The following is a 19774-nucleotide window of genomic DNA, read 5'->3' on the forward strand; positions in this document are numbered from 1 at the left end:
TGCGTACGCATTTTGTGGCAATTTTGATATGAATATACGTATGTATGTATGTTTATATATACTAATATATGCATTTATAAACTTGACTGAGGTACTGCGAATATCTCTTGCCACACTCATCATCTGCCTTCCTATATACATACATACATAGCCATGTACACCACTTCCTCGTCGCAATCTTCGTCTTGGAATTCTACTCGAATTTGTAATTCATTCAATATTTACTTCGTTCTCAGTTTTGCTTTCTCTCACCAACTTCGCCGTGACAATTGCAATATTTAGCTCTCTGATGTTTTGTTGCTGTTACACATATACACTAAAACACACACACACAGATATTTTCTGCTATTTGAATGATTATCTGCTGATTTTTGTCTTGCGTTTTTTTGAGATTGTCCTTTTTAACCCTTTTTAGCAGTTGACGTGACTTTTATGTACACGAGTGTACATACATACTTACATAATATTTATATACATATGTATACCTACATATATAGTGAATATACCATATACTTGTATAATTTTTTTCTTTCCCTTTTTTACCTGTGACTTCGTTTCCTAAACTTTTGTTTCTAATCAAATAAGTATTCCTAGGGTTCAATGGATAAATATCTACTTTCAAATAGTATTTTTGCACACTTACATATATATTATATTTGTATGAGTATATATATATGTAGATATGTACATAACCATGTATGCATTTTTATTTGAGTATATACATACATATATGTATGGGTGTGTGCTTACAAATTATATTTCAGATTTCTCTTTGCTTGATTAATTGCAGATATTTGCTATAAAAACGAAAACAAATGCATGTGACGCACCAAATGAAAAAGGCCACCCTGTAGAAAATTTTATAAAATTTAAAAAATATAATCTTGTATTTGAGAACATTGATATTTTTACACTTTGCTCAGAGATTGCACTGACTTAGGCAATAACACATGCCAAATTTCTAAAGATATCTCGCCAAATGGAACATTTTTCCATATCAGCACTTGATTCCGATCGTTTATATCATTGATATGTATACTGTATAGGATCTCTGGCGTTTCCTTTTGGGTATTACAAACATCAAACATAGTTTTTTTCCATTTTAATAATAATACAGGCTACATGTTTAATTATGATGATTGCTGAAAAATTAAAGAAATAGTATTATTTACATACATATCGAGTCAAATTTAAAAAAAATCGATTTTTTTAATATATCTGCAGGTTATACCTTTGAAAACAACATACTAAAAATAACAGACTAAATCGATAACTAAAATAGTTCTTGAATTACAAACCTCCAAAGTGTAGCTGCTCGGTTTAATCAGCTCTATTAGTTTATCTTTAAACGCATTTTGATCAATACTACCTTTTTCAAATTTGCTTTAGTGATTGCTGGGAGGCAACTGATCTGATCTCTATAAATTTTTTTCGTATTTTCTGTTTAATCCCGGAATCACCAGAGCAGCGGATTTATTTATTTTTTTTCTTTGAAACTGTGTTTTCGTAATATATATAAAAATACCCCCTTAAACATTTTAAAACAATTGATAAAGAATTTGGTTTAATTTCCAAAATTCACTGCTTCATGGCTATTAGACTAGGCGTGCCCCTTAAAACTTCCCGCGCCTAAAGGTATACCTTAATAATTTTAAAATGTACTTTCTTAACCTAATTTTATGAAACGAAGTGAATGGTAATGTTAAAAAATTAAAATTAAGATCAAAGTAGCAAAATTCTGCTTAAATAATGTTAAATTGAGTAAAAAATTTAAAAAATGATATATCTAAAACAAAATATTTTCTCGCAATTAATTATTCCTCTCATGCGCCTAAAAGTATACCTCTTAGCTTTACAATTAATAAACTTAGTTAAACTAGTTTCAATTCAACTCTTAATTTCCTAGCGACCTCATCCTTGTTAACTGACTTGTCTTACAATTGAAGCATTACAACAATACGAACACCTCAATGATTAGCAGAATTTTATCCAATTTCATTTACATCAATACTTTTACATTGCTACGACGCTTCCGTTGTTGTCATTGCTGCTACACCCATATTTCTCAGCGTCTGAATAAGGTACGAACATTTGTCCGCACATACAAAGACATTAATGAGCAAAAATTTTTGAAATTTTGAGTATCCATTTTTATGCAGGAGTGATAATGTTATTTATAACAACAACAACAAGTAATATTTATTCCAATAGCTTCTGCTTAATATTGTGAATTGTCCGTACAAATGTATTTCTGATTGTAAACATGTGTTAGTGTGTCCATGTGTCAGAGTTGCTGTTAAATCAGGGTTGCACCAACTTATGGCAAAACAGGAAAAAAATCATTCTCTTACTTATTCTATATATGTATGTATGGATATGTTTATACGTATGTGTGTGTGCGCGTCTGTCTTGTCTTAAGCACAGTCATATTATCTTGACAGACATTGCCATAATAATCACCATATCTTTCTTCTTAGTAAATTTGTTGCTACTTGTTTAACGTGAGGCAGAGAGCCAAAGTGAGAGTGTGTGAGCAAAGAGAGCAGGCGTACACACAAATACTGAATGCGTAGTGTGAGCGAATTAGAATTAGTATTCCGAGTAGTAAAGTAAAGCAATAATAATAAAAAATCAACGCAAACTAATAAATATGTACAAATTTACGAATTACGAATATGAACAACGAATTTACGAACTAACAGCTGAGTAACGAAGAATGAGCCGAAGATGCGGTCAAATTATAATGCGAGTGTTCCTTCGTTGGCTTTGTACAGTGGGTTATTTTAAAATATTATTAATACAAAAATATTGTTAGAAAAATACATTTTTATTTAAACCGGTGTTCATATAATTAATTTTTTTTTGCTGGAATATAATATGGATTTTTAATAGGTATACAAAAGCTTGATATTTTATATAGTCGGATATTTTATTCCGAATTGGAGCTAAAGTAAACTTAAGCGAGAGCATTTTACTTAGAAAAGTTGGAAAAAATGTGCCGTTACATATATTTGCAAGGTAAAGTAGTGGCAATTAATTAAATAATAAGGTATCGCGTCATATATTGCAAATGAAAAGAATACTTCGTGGCACTGAAAAATTTGTTTTGTGAAAGCTGATAATGCCGGAAGACTGTGGAATGGCGGTGGTGGTTGGCATTTTTGAAAATTCCGTTTCAGTGAGCTTTGTTTGTTAATCCATAGCCACAATATATCAAAATGGTACATTTGCATATGATTCTTCAGCTTTTGAAAATTTAGTTCGGCGCCCATTTATTATTTCGATGTCAACGTCTGTATCTCTGATAAAAATTTGCTCCTTACGACCACTTTTGAATGGCTCCAGGAAAATTTTGAGAAAAATTTTACATCGGAATAGGCGTGGATATTGAACTCATGGTAGTGAATTAACATAAAAAATGTTTCGTTGTACGAGAATATTTTACTTTCTCCTTAAAAGTATAAAAAGATTCATACTCTCTTATATTAAGGCGCACCCCGAGTGTGATATTGAAAACCGATGCAGTAGATAAAAAAGATTTTTTGAATGTTAGATACGTTAGATCTTAAAAACCAGATACTAAAATTTTAATCTAGTACATTGTACGCTCAGTATTTGCTAGTAGAGAATTTTTTTTTACGTTTCATTCACGGGGAAGGCCGAAAACACTGCAGTAGTGGAGGATTGTTTCTGAAAAAGATCGGGGATCGCGTGTGACTTGAAAAATATTTAAGTTTTTTCTAAAAAATATTGCTTTGCATTCCTATAGTATGTAAAAATATACTCTTCAAAATTGTATATCAATTAATATAGGAGTTTTGTTTTTTTCATTCCCAAAAATCATCTTTTTTGGCTGTCAGACGGTGCACACCTAGACCTAACCACCTAAGACCAAAATATACTTATATAAAACCGTCGTATATATTTATCAGCACTTATTAGTTTATCGCACTCCACTGTATACAGCCGGCAATTGCTTGCTGTTATAAACACTTTCTTAGCATTGCTTTTATTGTTATTGTTGCCCTCGTTAATATGTCTTACATACAATGCTCACATGTTCTACAGCTTCTACTGCTGCTGCTCGCTGCTGCAGCGTTTTCGTTACAGTTTTCCCACTCAATTTGTTGCTTGCTAGCTGGCTTACTAGCTTAGTGGTGCTCTCTCTTAGTGTGCGCCGCTAGTGTGGAACAGCGCTCATTTAGCTGCCCGCTCACCGGCTACACTTTGTTTTGCTGCCGTTGCTGCTGCTGCTGCTGACGCTTCTGAGCGGAAGGCAATGCCTGCGTGTGTGTATGTGTGTGCATGTGCGTTTTAGGGTAAGTGTGTGCGCTGTATGCGCTCGTTTATGGGTGGTGGTGTGTGTGTGTGTGAAATTGATTTTATTAGTTTTTGGTTTTTGTGTTGAGTTGTGTTGAATTTAAAAATTTTTTGAATTGCGCGCCCTTAGTCATTGACTAAACGTGCAAGCGGCAGGCAGCAGCGCAATCAGCGGCTAAAGCGGCAACACTATTCTACAACCAAGAACAACAACAAACAGCAAATAAATTAAATAAAATCAAATAAGCAACGCGCTAGTATAGTAGTGGCAAGAACGTTTTGCTTTGTGACAGTTGTGGCAGATAATAAATATATGGCAGCGCAGATACAAAAAATGTACGCGTTCTAACATTTGCATTCGATATTCGGAATTGGTTGGACGTTGTTGCCTTTTTTGCTTTTAATTTCGCTTGTGTGTGTTTATTTTGTGTGTTTTGTTTTCATTTGTGCGCTTGCATTGGAATTATTGAAGTGAAGTGCTATCATTCCACACATTCACACGCGGTCTTCGGTTGCTAACGGTAGATTGGCGCCGCCTCCCACAAGAATTATCGGCATTTAATTTGATGTATAACGGCATTTTTGGCGTAAATTAGATGCTAGTGAACTGAACGGTGCCGACAATTGGCAGAAAAGTGGTATTCACGCGTGAGGTAAAAGGAAAAAGGAAGAAAATTAGTTGAAAAAAATAAAAACAAATACTTTGTATGAATTTTGAAACTAAAAGTGCATGTATAAGTGTAAAAAATTCGACTGTTTTGGAAAAAAATTTGCAGTGAAACTTATATACTTAGGCGTAATGAAAAAAATTAAATAATTAAAAAATATTTCGAGTTGCCAGAAACACAGAGTTACACATAGAATTTAAACTAAATATAAAAAAATATTTAGAACTTTATTGAAAACAAATTTAAAGGAGGGAAAACATAACTATTACAACAACAAAAATACTTTAAAACAATTAAAAGTATTAAAAAAGTATTGAAATCATAACTATTACAACAACAAAAAAATTTTCAAAAACATATAGAATTGAGCGCTAAATAAATTACATGTTGTTAAACGCAAAACATATTTGTATTACAAAAAATATTTTTTTTACAAAATATAGTTTTAACAAAAACAAGCAAGCAAAAAAAAAAAACAAAAACATAACGCAACAATTTGAATATGGTTTTTTACACATAATTATAAATTACACAGACAATTTTAAATAGCTGTGAATTCGCCAGGGGCATTAAAAATTACAAAACAACAACAATAACCTGCAAATTTTAAGAAAAATTAATACTACGATCCTGTTGCGTCTAACTGTAAATAAAACTTACGCACAATAACTATAAAACTCAAGCGTTACTAATAATATGTCCAACAACTGCAGTATCCTTAAACAAATATTAACACACACAGTAATTAAGACGTAAAATCAACTACGTACAAACAACTTTGTAAAGATCTTTACAAGTAAAAATATACTTTAATACTTTAGAAGCAGAAATAAAATTTAAAATTCAATAGAAATTAACTAGACATGCTGTGAATTTTGTGCGAAATAAAGAAATAAAAATTATTCTCTCCGATTTGTTAATTAATAAAAACTTAAAAAAGTGAATTTAATTTGTGTAAAAAAGCTATAAAGAACAAGCGACAAAACTGTTTATAATTTGTGAAAATTTTATAACAACTACAACAGTGTCCAAATACGCAGGCGTGCTTCAAGCATACAAACCCAAGCATCAACAATCTCTGCAGTCAGTATAAAAAGGATTAAAAGTGGAAGACATAACGGCAAAAATGGTAAATATACTAAGGAAATTCATATTTTTTAATAATTTCTAACTACTTAAACATGTGCCCATGCGCTTAACTACTGTGCATTAAAAAATTAGTCTCACTTATTTGCTTGATAAGTCAAATTCTAAAGCGGATAATCACATGAATTACTCATACACATGCGCACACACATGCCTAGTCAAAACAAAAAAAAATATACAAAAAAAAATAAACATGAAGTTGAAATAATTTTTTTCCAAAATGATTAAAAATACTCGTGAAATAAATTTTTTTTTGAACGAAATTCAAAATTTAAAGCTAAACAGGCAAAAAGTACTTGCGTTTTGAGAAATTAGAACGTCGCTAACTGTGATTTATTTATTATTTTTTATTTTGTGATTTATTAATTATAGTGTTTTATGCAGTAGGAAAGAAATAAAAGGAGCCATCTGCTGTTTCTTGTAGGCTAGTGTAGAAATGATTGTCTAATCAACGCTTGGTGGTGTGAAATTTAAAATTTTTTATAATCCTGTGAATATGATATGTATACACTAAGAATATTTTGTCCATTTTTATTTATATTGAATTTGTATATGGTAGCACTATCAAAATTTATATCTCCTTGTATTGCGGGTTACTAAAGAGTTTCAAGTCATTTTGGAACAGCTAATGAATTTCCTTAGCCCAATTTCATCGAAAAATTCACCGCCATTAAAAAATATCGCTTCGGAAATATCTTGGTTGCCCTAATCGAAACTGTCACTAAGATTTAGTGTTGTTCTCATATGTTATGCTGCGAAATAAAATTATTGTTAAGTGCTGTTTTTTTCTAATATTTTACAGATGCTAAATTAGATATACACGTATATGTGATGTTTATATGGCTTTGCGGCATATTAAATCTTGTGATAATTATTTCTGGATCCACGGCTGAACTTTCTTAAAATAGCCACAATTTCTCTAAATCTGGTTTCAAGCCTGAATATCATATCGCATCTGTAGCTTTCATTCCACGCTCGAACCTATGCCATTTGTATGATTTGCACTCTATTAGAAAGTGTTTAGTGTTTTTTTAATAAGCCATAGAACTCTGCGCTTGATCTACTATAAGCTTAAGCTATTTTTGAAGCGCATACGATCTTGTGGCAGAAAGCTTGGTGACAATTTTTTGGAAGTACGCAATTTCTTTTTATTTTAAAGAAGGTATTATGTCGATAAGAACTTGTACTTTGAAATTCTATAAAAGAAAAAAATTCAATATGCAAAAGCATTGCTAGGTAAGAAGATTATTTCCTTTCCATAGTTGTATGTTCAATTGTACAAGTATACCTGAAGTAAATGCAGATTATAAAACTACCCTGACTAAATACTGAGTTTGCCACCAGCTCTAATAATATACGATAGGTGTTGTGCTCTGCTGGAGACATTTCGCAAGTGTTTGTCATTGAAGAACCACTAGTTGCTTTAAAATAACCCAGTAGTTTCTTTAGAATTATTACATAGTAACTTTTTGAGTTAGATGGAGGTAATATAGGATATACCTTTTATATTCGAAGTATATAATTTATTTTGTAAATTATTTGTTTGTGGTGGGTGGTATAACCTTCATAGTTGTTATTTGTGTTTGCTGTGAAATTGTGAAATTATTTTTCAAAAACTAAATAAAAACAAATAATACTTGTTATTTAAATTGTTGAGTTTTATTTTAAACCTTTTAATAATTCTAAGATTCAAATTTACTTAGACTTAGACTTACTTTAGAAGCACATAAAGAAATGTTTTTAATTTTTTTAAACCAGGTGTATTAATGAAAGAAAACTACTACAAACTCGTTCATGTATATATTGTCAAATAAGCATACTGCCAACGGCTGGTTTACTGTATACTCTGGTCTCAAGTATTGTACATATATTTATTTTTAATTCTTTGTATATATATAAATTAAAACTAAAAAATATTCCAAAAAATACACTAATTGTATTTGTGCATTTGATTAAATTAGCGCAACTTATTTATAATACCGTCGGCTAAATCATTAAATTATGGAAACATGCTAATTCTTAAATCAGCATGCATGTCTCTATATAAATTATTTACAGTGCTCCATATGTACATACATATGTATATTATATCAGTCTATGAGTTTTCCCCAACAGCTGGTTAGCAAATATAAGCGACTAAGCGGAAATTATTAGCTGGTATAGTCACACATTAAGAGCACTCACTAAGCGCTAAGCTACATCCGTAAAATAAAACTAAAAAGCACACATATACATACATCGGCAAATACACTCCTCAAATGAGTATAAAAACGACACTGTGCTTACTAATAGGTGACTAATTTGATTACAAACTAAATATGACTTTGACCTGATAAATTAGAGTAAGCTGAAGTGAAATTAAAGCGCAAGAACACATTTAACAGTAGTTTTATTTATTGAATACACCAATTCGGTTTTACACACATATGTACATAGAAATACAATATATGTAGCTACAGATGTGTGTAGTTGTAAGCGTGTGTTGTAATGCCCTGTGCAAAAATGGTAAAACAGTTGCTCTGGATTTGAGTCATTCGTGCGTTTACTTATTGCTTATTTGCTTAATTGAAGTACTACAAATATTTAAGATAAAGCCGGGACGGACAAGATTGGTAATGTCGTTAAACTTAGTCAGAAAAAAAAATCGTTTCTGCTGAAAAGTAAAGGGAAGCACAAAGTTTAGGTTAAAATTGTTGCAAAGAAGCTGAAAAATTAATTATTAATATTTTAATGCAGGGGATTCCGTTGAGGCGGAGGTGATCACGGTACATTTTTAATAATATGTACATATATGAACAAGCGGATTTACTTGTACATCCTTATACTATACAAGTAAATATGCACTTTTATAAATTCTCGGTAATTTCGGTAACGATTTATTAACATTTTATATGTGTTAAATATTACAAAGAATTTGAACTATTTTAGTACAGACATTTTACTTCTCAAAATATTTTACATACATACATATATAATATTTATTAAAATATGTACTTACAAGTATGTATAGTAGAGATGTAGTTACATAAAGTAATAAATAAATACAAAAACGCATAGGTATGTTTTTCTACTAAAAGAAATAGAGTATTTTTTGATGATGATTCAATTATATAATATAAGGTTATGTTACTTCAGAGCGTGCTTCTTCTTAGTAATATATTTTTTAATCCAAAATGTCAAATAACCATTTTATGGGTTTCTCATAAATTTCTTGTTTACATTTACATGATTTTGTGTGATTTATGTAAAATACCTATTCAGTTATTACTTCACAAATATATTTTCATTGGCTGGAATGTATAAAAAATATATTTTGGAATCCTAAAAATAAAGGAAATCAGTTGTTTTTGCCAGCCAGCAGGATTGTGTGCAAATATTTTACAAATTCTTGTGTATGATCAGAATAATTTTTTGGTTATAAAAAATTTATAATATTTGTATAGGAAGATATGACTAATTAAACATCAGTTCTGATTCGATCAATTCTGACTCTTTGTCTGATTACAGAAACATGTGGGAAGAGAATTGATTAAATAAATGTAAAAAGTGGTATCTAAAGCAAGTTGAAAAGCGGAAAAAGTGAAAAAAAATCAGAAAAACTGTTTCCAAATTTTTTGTCTCATTTTCCATAGGGACGCTTATTTTGCATTTTTTAAAGGAGTAGTCGGAATATATGTTTTAATTTGCAAATAAAATAAAAGCAAAAATCAATATTAAAATTAAAAAATAAAAAAATAAATTTAATAAAATAAAACCAATAAAATAATACTTAAAACAATTTTATATTGTAATATTAAATATTAAACTTTTTTTAAGTTGGAGATAGGGTTTTAAAAATTTATATTTATTCTTAACAATACAATACATCAAAATAAAAAAATTATAAATAGCTGCACCAAAGCAAAAAATTTCTTCACAAGGGTATTTTTTCTACCATAAATGGTATAAAAACAACTTTATCTTGATTTTGATCGGTTAGTTTCTATGGCAGCTATATGTACTCCGGTTTGAACAATTTTTCGAAAGTTGCCCAATTTCGTGAAAGTATCTCGTAGAAAAAAAGTTTTCCATTCAGGAACCTGATTTTGATCGATCAGTTTGTATAGAAGCTATATGCTATATTTCTTCGATATCGGCATTTCCGATAAATGAGCAGCTTCTTGGGGAGAAAAGTACGTGTGTAAAATTTAAATTGATATTTCAAAAGCTGAGGGACCTAGCTCGTCACGCTGATCAGATGTATTTGTATTATTTGGATTTTATTCAGTAGGATTTTATAGCGTTTGCGACGTCTCTTAGTGTTACAAATTTTTTGGTAAACTTAATGTGCACTGTTCAAGGTATAATAGTATTAAAAAAGAGACCAAATTTTTTTAAGGGAAATACTATACAGTTTTGACAATTTAAGTTGATTGTTAACTACAAAAAAATTATAGTATTTGAAAATAACATTTCTTAAACAGTTTTTCAATAGTTTCTTCACCAATAATTTCTCATTGTGGACAATTAGCCGAAATGACATAATATTGCTATATTTTATGTACATAAAAGTATATATAGTAAGTAAGTATATGCATATTTGTTCAACATTTTTTCGCTTCATGTACCCAATTGCTAGCGTTTAGTTAAGAATTATAAATAAAATTGTTCAATAACACATTCATAAATTAATAACAACTCTTGCTATAAATGTATACCAAATGTATGTTAGCGCCCAACCAAACAGACACATATATATATATTTTAATATCTACTATACCATATGTATGTATGTGGATGTCTGTATGAATAGACATTTCTTAGAAGCCCTTACACACTCAGGCACATTGAATAAAATTGTGTTATAGTCGATCGAATGATAAATCATAAAGCGCAAAATATCATCAGCAACAACAACAACAACGTGAAATTGGCAAAGAAGCAGTGACACAGCTGCAACTGTGTATTTTAGTTAGTTTGGGTCTTTAAACACACAAATTCATTATATATTATATATATATATGTACATATACATATGTATGTATGTATCTGCGCATGTGTGTGTGTCGAACAAAATGATATAAAAGGAATTTTGTGTGTTTAAAAAACAAATAAACTAAATTAAGTATGTATATGTGCATGCGCTGAATACTAAAGGAGCGCCGCAGCAGCGCTCCCATTTAGCAGATATTAAATGTATGAAATGAATGCAACAACAAAAACAGCTGTGCGAGCATGAGCCGTGAAAGCATCGAAAGCGATTCATAATTATTTACAATTGGCTACGAAAAATACAACAACAACAATGTGGACAAAATGAAATGTGGCAGAAATTGCAGATGAAGAGGAAAGATGCTGCCACAGGATGATGGCTAAGCGGTGGGCAAAGAAGCGCTGAATGCGTTGGGAGCATAGCGGCGCATACACATATGTACATACACAATGATATATACATACATATACATATATACATAGGTATCCACAAGATTTAAAATCACACTTTATGCGCGCAACGGCGGCAGGGCGGCGGTTAGTTGCAGCTGCAGGAGCATTTAGTAGCGGTGCATTTGGCACTTCGCACACACACACTCACATATGTACATGGGTACTTATGCACACTTCTGCGGTTATGATTTTGCCACGCTATTTTTAATAATTCCAACACATTTTTAATATTCGCGCACACACACACACCTATGCAGAGACATTCGTAAGCGCATGATATATGCATTTTAAGTTATAGATAGACGACCGACTGCCAGGTACGCTAAAGACAGCAATCAAATATTTTTAAATTCTGCAAACATACACACAATCATGCATGTAGATATGTAGACTAGCGGTAATTTGAAGTGAAACATTTAAAATTACCAAAAAAAAAATGTAAAATTCTGTGCATATAAAAATAACTGAACGGAAAACGCAAATTTTAGTGAAGAAATCGAAAAGAAGAGAATCGAAAAAAAAATGTTTTCTAGCCCAATTCCAAACTAAGCAAAACACACGAGAATCTGAAGTGCAAGTAAAATCGTAAACATAATGTGCGATGATTAAAGGAGTCACATAGGTATGCTCACACATGCATTTATATGGAGTTAGTCGACAGTCGAAGAATTAGTTTATGGCACTGATGCCAAATTGCTAGGGACGGCCAGAGCCATATTTATATAAAAATTATTGCTGTGTTTTTTTTATTCTTACAGTTGTTAGTGGTTGTTGTTGGCATATGCCATGGCGCAGGTCAGCGGCCAACAACAGCTGTTACAGTTTGCTTGCTTCGGCTTTTGCTCCAGCGACGCATTGTCGTTTCCTGTTGTTAGTTAATGAGATGTTGTTGCCACAGAGCATACTAAAAAAATAAAAAATAAAATAAATAATAATATATATAAAGAAGACATAAACATATTATAAAAAAGATGAAATATATTTTATTTACATTTTATGTAATTTTGTATTTTTAGCTTTTTAGCAGTTCAACTAAAAGATTTTTGGTGAAGTAATTTTCAAAATTATAACATAATTAATTAATAAAACTAAAATTTGTATCTATATTCATAAAGTTATTATTTAAAATATTTTTTTTTTATAAAAAATGTGAAAAAATTGATTTATTTAGTCACAAAATAATAATCTAGGAAATTAAAAAAAAGCAAAAAAAATTAAATAAATAAATAATAATAAAGACAGCTACATTGAAAATTGATAAAGCGAATTTTTTTTATTATATGTAATTTCTTTTAAATACACAATTTTTATTAAAATTGTATACAGCAGGATAAAACTTAAAATGAATATTAATAAATAAATAAATTTAATAAATAATTATATTTGCTTAGCAATTAAAATTATTTGCGTAAATAAGAAATGAGATATATATATATATAAGAATATAAAAAAATATATTAATTTTAGCAAACAAATTTTCATTGAATTAAAAATTTTTTTTATTATTATTTTTAAAGTTTTTATAATATTGATTCAAATTGGTCTTTACAGTTAATTTGTATTCTTAAAGCTTTTAATTTTTTATTTTAATTAATTGAAATATTATTAATTTTTGTTGATTGGTATTTTTTATAAATCTCTCAATGCAATTTCATCATAATTTATAAAAAATTTATTTTAACATTTTTAAAATTGTATTTATTTCACATCTGGTTTTTTAATATACTATATTATTTATTGTTTGGTTTTAAGCATTCACTGAGAATTTGTATGCAAGACTTAAATTTTAATACTTCTGAACTTTCCATTTGCATTTTTGTAATCAAATTTATGCAGTTTTCACATTTTAGAATTTTTGTTTTCTTTTGAATATTTTTTAAATTATTATAATTTTTTTTTAACCTTATAACCAAAGTGATTAAAAATTTTGTTATTTTGAATTTTCGTTATAAAATTTTTGAACTTTTTAAAATTAGGAATTTTGGCTTTTTTTTAAATATTTTTATAACAAAATTTTTAAAGTTTTGAAAATTTAATATATATATTTTTTATAAAAAATATTTTTAAAACTATATATTATATATATTTTTTGTTTTGATTTTATAACCAAAATATGAAAAAAAATATTTATCCCTTATTTCCGTATTTTTTTAATTATTTATATTTTGCCACCCTTTTTATAAATTTTCTATAATATAAGCATTTGCCACATATGTTTGTATGCATATTTGTATATTTAATTGTTTTGAACTATTGTAATAATTGATGGAAGTGCACGAAATAATTTTTTCCTGCGTTCTGCATTTGCAATCTTCATATATTAGTTAGTGCGCCAATTAAAAGTTCTGTGTAAGCAATTTCTTCTCGTAATTCAATGCAAATATAAGCCACTGCAACTTGCAACACGTCACCCGATGAATATGCAATTTCACTAATATTGCATACAAATTTCCAACTACTCTGCACACACACACATATATATACATTCATATGTGATATATTGCCAATCTGGCTGACGTTATTTGAGAAGCGCATTTAAAACACAACAAATAAGCGCATTCACTGCAATTTCATACTAAACTAAAAAGTCATGTTTGCGAAAAAGACAATAAAAGAATATTCTAATAAAGCAATACAGGCGTAAATTGACGATATGCATATGAGTATGTATGTATGTTTGCATGACTATATTTATAAGTGCCCAGTGGAGTTACAAAGTTATATACAAGTATGAATATGTGTACATAAAAACATAAAAAAAATGTATGTAGGCATGTGTATGTGTTCATGTGTATGTATGTGTGTGTGTGTTAAACAAATTTTATAACGAATTTATTTAGTACTTATGTATATTTGTATGTTTATATACATAGGTATATTCTTAAAACTAAACCACAATGGCAGCGACAATAGCCATGACAAAAACATATATACAGCAATAATGACTACTACAAAAACTACAAAAACGTCAAACTAATGAAAAGCATAGCGATTCGTTGCGGCAATAAATAAATTAATTGATTATTATTCTTTGTTTTTATTACTTTATTTTCGTAACAATGTAGGAATTTGTTTTTGTTTTTGCAGCGGCTGTTGCAGCATTGCTACTCAAACTCACATTAGGCATACTCAGCAACATTTCTCTACATTTTGTATGTGTGCATGCGTCTAGTATAAGCTAGAGCGTTTTGTTTTAAGATAGCAGAGAGCGCGAACGATCGTCAACAGCTGGGCGCAAATGGGCTGCGAATTGCCTACATGCACACACGCACACACATGTGTGTCTACACATATGCATATGCAGCCATATTTCGTTGGCTATTGGGTGGTTGGGTGGCTGCGTGATTTAACCGCTTTTCTGCCTGCTACTTTAATAACGTTACTCGTACTTACACTTACATACACAGGTACACATTTACGCTGCACACACACAGAGTTTTATTTAGTAATAGCACAGCTATGGTGCGCTAGCGCTAGTTCATTTACAGGCAGCTATTGACGTCTTCGACTTTATAGCATTCCTTAGGCGTATAAGCAAAGATTAAATAGAGGTTATAAAAATAAACTGTAATAATAATAGCTGTTGCGATCAATTTGGCGTGTTCTACTATATAAATTGTGCTTTATGCAGCTCAGTTGCGCGGCATATACGACTTGTAAATGAGCTAAACTGCGTAATTTGATCAAAAGTGAAGCCTAGTTTTAGGTGTTAGGGAGACTTTTCTTCCTGTCACTGTTAAGCTGGGAAACTTTTTCGAAGTCTAGTTTTAGGTGTTGGAAGATTTTTTGACACTTCTTCCTATATCTGCTCAACTGATGAGCCTTTTCGAACTCACGAATACTTCGAAATTGGGTATTGAAGAATTTAGAAGAATATATAATGTAAAAGAGAAATCGGCGGGAAATTGATAAGAGAGTATAATTCTATTGTAAAATTATGTGAGGATACAACTTATAGTACACAGATGAAACATAAAGATGTATATTTTTGACAATACTTTGATTTTAATTCATTTTCTTAGAGTCCATTCAATTTCAGTAATTCAGCTTATTTCATATTTCTTTCGTGCATCGCGTGAATAGACTCAACAGCTAATATACGTGGCTTTTTGAGTAATTGTTCCTCAGAATATTGCAAACAGTTGAAGCTCTTGCGAGTATAACATAAAAAGTATGGATAGATCTCGTATAATTACTGGATAAATACCAATATTAACATAAGATAATACTTATATTTCGTAGAGCTCTTCACTCACTATGCATATGTTTTTGGAGTTTTGAAGACTGAAAAAAGTGCAATACTGAAATAGTCGCACAGTTTGAGTGGTAACCGACAAAATCCAGAATCCATAAATTAATTGAAAAGTAATTCCTGGTAAAATAATCCCTATTGTTGTCAATTTAGTAGGAGTTGATTCTCTAATGGTAATGGTAATGCTAGCACTCCCATTATCATCCCGTTCATAGAAAAAAGTCACAGTAAGAGCAGTATTAGCAGTTAAATGCATTTACACGCTCAATTTGATGACTTCAATCAGGAAAATAAAAACATAAAATCAAGATTACACACATATGAATACAACTACGCGGCAACAACAACAAATATTATATACACATGTATTTACATGCCAGCATCTACAACAAACAACAATCGCAGCGGATTTAATGCAAATTCGTTCCATTACATTAAAGAGCAGTCAGACGGACAAAGGAAAAACGGTTTATGTGGAAAAATGCAGTAATTGAACAATGAAGAGAAAAAGGAATGCTGAGAAATTGAGAAGAGTTAGCGAGAGTATAACTATTGGAGGCTGATAGCTGGTAGACGAATATACAAACATGTACACATATTTAGATATTTTTGTAGGTGCAAAAGTATTTGAAATGCAATAGGCAGCTGCATTTGATTATTGACATTGATGTGTGAAGAAATTAACACTCCATAGAAATGGGTGATTAAGCAAACGCAGTTAATTGAAGTGATGGTGGCGAGAGTAAAGAAAAAACAAAAAAAAAAAAAAAAACAACTATTAGACGATCCTTGGAGTGTTGTAAGTTGAGGAAAAAATTTCAAATACAAAAAAGTCTTTGGTACACACATATGTATGTAAGTGAGTATAGCTTAGATCGGCTTTTGTTAAAACACACAAATGTTTGACAGAGCAGAGGAAAAAAGTTGAAAATATTCATGCAGGACTGCTTTGTACTTGGAAAAAAATTACCGAAAGATATTAAAGCTGACAATCAATCATCGCGTCACAGCACAAAAAAACAACAAAAAACAAAAAAAAAAATTTGAAAAACAAAACAATGGAAATATGATAAAATACCTATGCATTGTGTTAGTGGATACCTTAGAGACGCGCAATCTAAATACATATGGTAGGTATGTCTGTATGTATGTACGCGTGCATTTATGTTAAAATGTCCATCAAATGTTTGTTGTTATGTATGAGCACTACCGTGATTTTAGGGGCAGCATTTAACGAAGTTTGACAAATCATGTCGCCTTTGAAATATACAGGCGCACATACGTACGTGCATACAATCATACATATCTACAAACATACAATCGTACATGCATACATGTGCGTATACCCACATATTTATGCATAAGTGTGTTGTTGCATATAAAAACAGGCTTTGCTTTAGTTCCGCTCATGTGGTTGCGTTTTTTCTGTATGCCATATAGCCTTGTCTCCTCCCCATACATATGTATATACATATGTATTTAAGTGCATGCTTGTACAACATAACATTCATCTACTTAGCCGTAAACAACTATAAAATTAATTTCGAATGTTAAGAATTAAAATCAAAGTGTTGTAAATAAACATTCCATCAATAAGTGCCAAAATTCATATATGTATATAGAGTTGCATGTGCTTTCATTATTATTTTTGTATGTATGAACGCGATATGTTGTCAGCTGTGTGGCGTATATACATGAAGGAAGGCATTAATTGATCGATATACATTTGTTTAATCAAACTTTTGTTCAGCATAAAATACATATTTATGTAAGTATATGTATGTAAATACTCTGCGTGGGCACAATAATATATATACAAAGAAAATTTTAAAACTTATTCGTCTAAGAAAAAAATTGTACTGTTATAACTTTGAAAACTTTTAAATACATTTGTGTTGTTACGAAAATAAGACTTCTTGCCAAAAATCCATACAGGAAGTGCAAAAAGAAGAAAATATTTGAAAATTTATTAACATTTAATTATTTTCATAAAAAAATATAAGCTATTTGGTTGCTTTTCGGGAAAGCTTTAGTAAATGTTAAATAAATATAAAAACATTGATTTATATTAGAGATATTTTTGTTAACACATTGGCTCTGAAACAGTCGAAGCTTAGTTTTAATATGGACAAAATTAATCAAAAGGAATTAAATACTTTTAAATTTTGCATGATTTTTTTTATGAACAAAATGTCAATACCAATAATAATTCATATACGGCTACAAATGCAAATACCAATGTAATTATTAATAATAATAAGAACACTAATTCTAATATTAACACTATTACAAATACCAATACCAATATCAATACAATTACCAATACCAATTACAATATCAATAACAATACCAATATCAATATAATTACCAATTCCAATACCAGTACCAATACTAATGCAAATACAAATACCAATACCTACACCAATGCCACTACCAATACCATTATTAATAACAATACTAATACTAATACAAATACTTTAACCAATATTAATACAATGATAATACCAATACTAATAACGATACCAATATCATTACCAATACCAATACACTAGAATAAAAAATAAAGATTAAAACAAAAATATTTTTGTTTGACGTAAATTAAGCTCTATAAAAATATTAAAATATTGCCATATATAAGTAAATGCTAATAAAATGGTAATAAATACTTTTAATCCTTATAACTGCATCTGATAACAAATATAAGTGCATATCCTACAATAAGGTATGAAAAAATAAAAATCATATAAATGAAGGAAAATAATTGATTATAAATTTCTTGTAATGCATATAACTACTTTTATAAACAACAAAAAAAAATTATATTTTCACGATCACCACTAAAATTGTTAGATTTCGATCGAAAAAGCCGACGATATTTGACACATTGGTACAGAAATAATTTTGTAATTAAAAAACATATCAATATGTATGTCTGTTATTATGTACATATGTATATTTTCAAGCTGCACATATTGATATAAAAAAATATCAATTTCCGACTTTAGTTTTGAATATTAGAAAAAAAGAAAATAGTCACCCTTAACTGTTCTGAGAACTCTCACATATGTGTATGTACAATAATTAATCCTTTTCGGTTTGCATTAGCTCATTTAGTAAATATTTGCTTTGATCTTAAATTTCCCACAGTAATTGTGATTTTAGTTCTTTTTTCATGCCAAAGGCGAACAGTTGATCACAATTCTACGAAGCATCCTTCGAAAAAACGACCTAACGAAGGGGTTATTGCATTTCATATTAATATTTTGCCTTAGCTGAAAATACTTATATTGATGCGCTTTGATTACCGCCACTAAAAAGCAACAGCAACTGCCTACGAACTTTAACCCTTAACTTACTTAGATTAAAAGGAATTCAGAAAAGTGCTGCGGGCGCTAATTAAGCAAGCATTCTGCAATAATACGAAAAACCGAATTATAAAATATTATATTTGCGGCTATGTGCACCCTCCTTTCTCTGGATAGTCGTGTAGAGTAAAAGTGTGAAAGCATCCACACGCAAAAAAGAAAAAATTAGGCAAACCGCAATTGTAATGTTGGCGCGTTCGGTTGATGAAGCCGAGTGGCGCATAACAAATCTTATTGTATGTATGTATGTGTTGTAATACTGTATGTTGCTGTTTAAATAAATTGTGACTAATTGCGATTGGCTGTCAATTGGTTTGCATGTTGCAGACAAATAAATTAATGCCAAGCGCTTTCATAGAAATGAATGTGTGAGGAAAGTGGCAGAAGCATGCCATACTTTGAGCAATCACACAAATATACATATATTTATACATATGTATGTAAATATCTATGTGTCTAAAAATCAAACAAATATATGTTTACATACTTAAGCATATGTGCCTGACAATGCTCCGCTTTGGCTTAGTTTAAATAATTCACCATATTAAAGGCAAGCATTTTTCAACTTTTTCCATTGTTTTTATGCCATGCTCATTGTT

The 19774-nt window shown here is 30.0% G+C and overlaps 1 protein-coding gene across 2 annotated transcripts in view; it reads left to right on the forward strand.

Annotated features, from left to right (window-relative positions):
• The first annotated feature begins 4443 nt into the window (after window positions 1-4443).
• Window positions 4444-19774, forward strand: part of apt (apontic) — a 69426-nt gene continuing 54095 nt past the window's right edge. The window contains exon 1 of one of the 2 annotated variants that reach the window (XM_070108131.1): window positions 4444-6117. In XM_070108131.1, the coding sequence (XP_069964232.1) occupies window positions 6115-6117 (3 nt within the window). In that variant the 5' untranslated portion in view covers window positions 4444-6114. The remainder of the gene's footprint in view (window positions 6118-19774) is intronic. The other variant, XM_070108130.1, reaches the window with a different exon arrangement.

This window comes from Bactrocera oleae, chromosome 4 (genome assembly GCF_042242935.1).
Source record: "Bactrocera oleae isolate idBacOlea1 chromosome 4, idBacOlea1, whole genome shotgun sequence".
NCBI classification, from domain to species: Eukaryota; Metazoa; Arthropoda; class Insecta; order Diptera; family Tephritidae; genus Bactrocera; species Bactrocera oleae.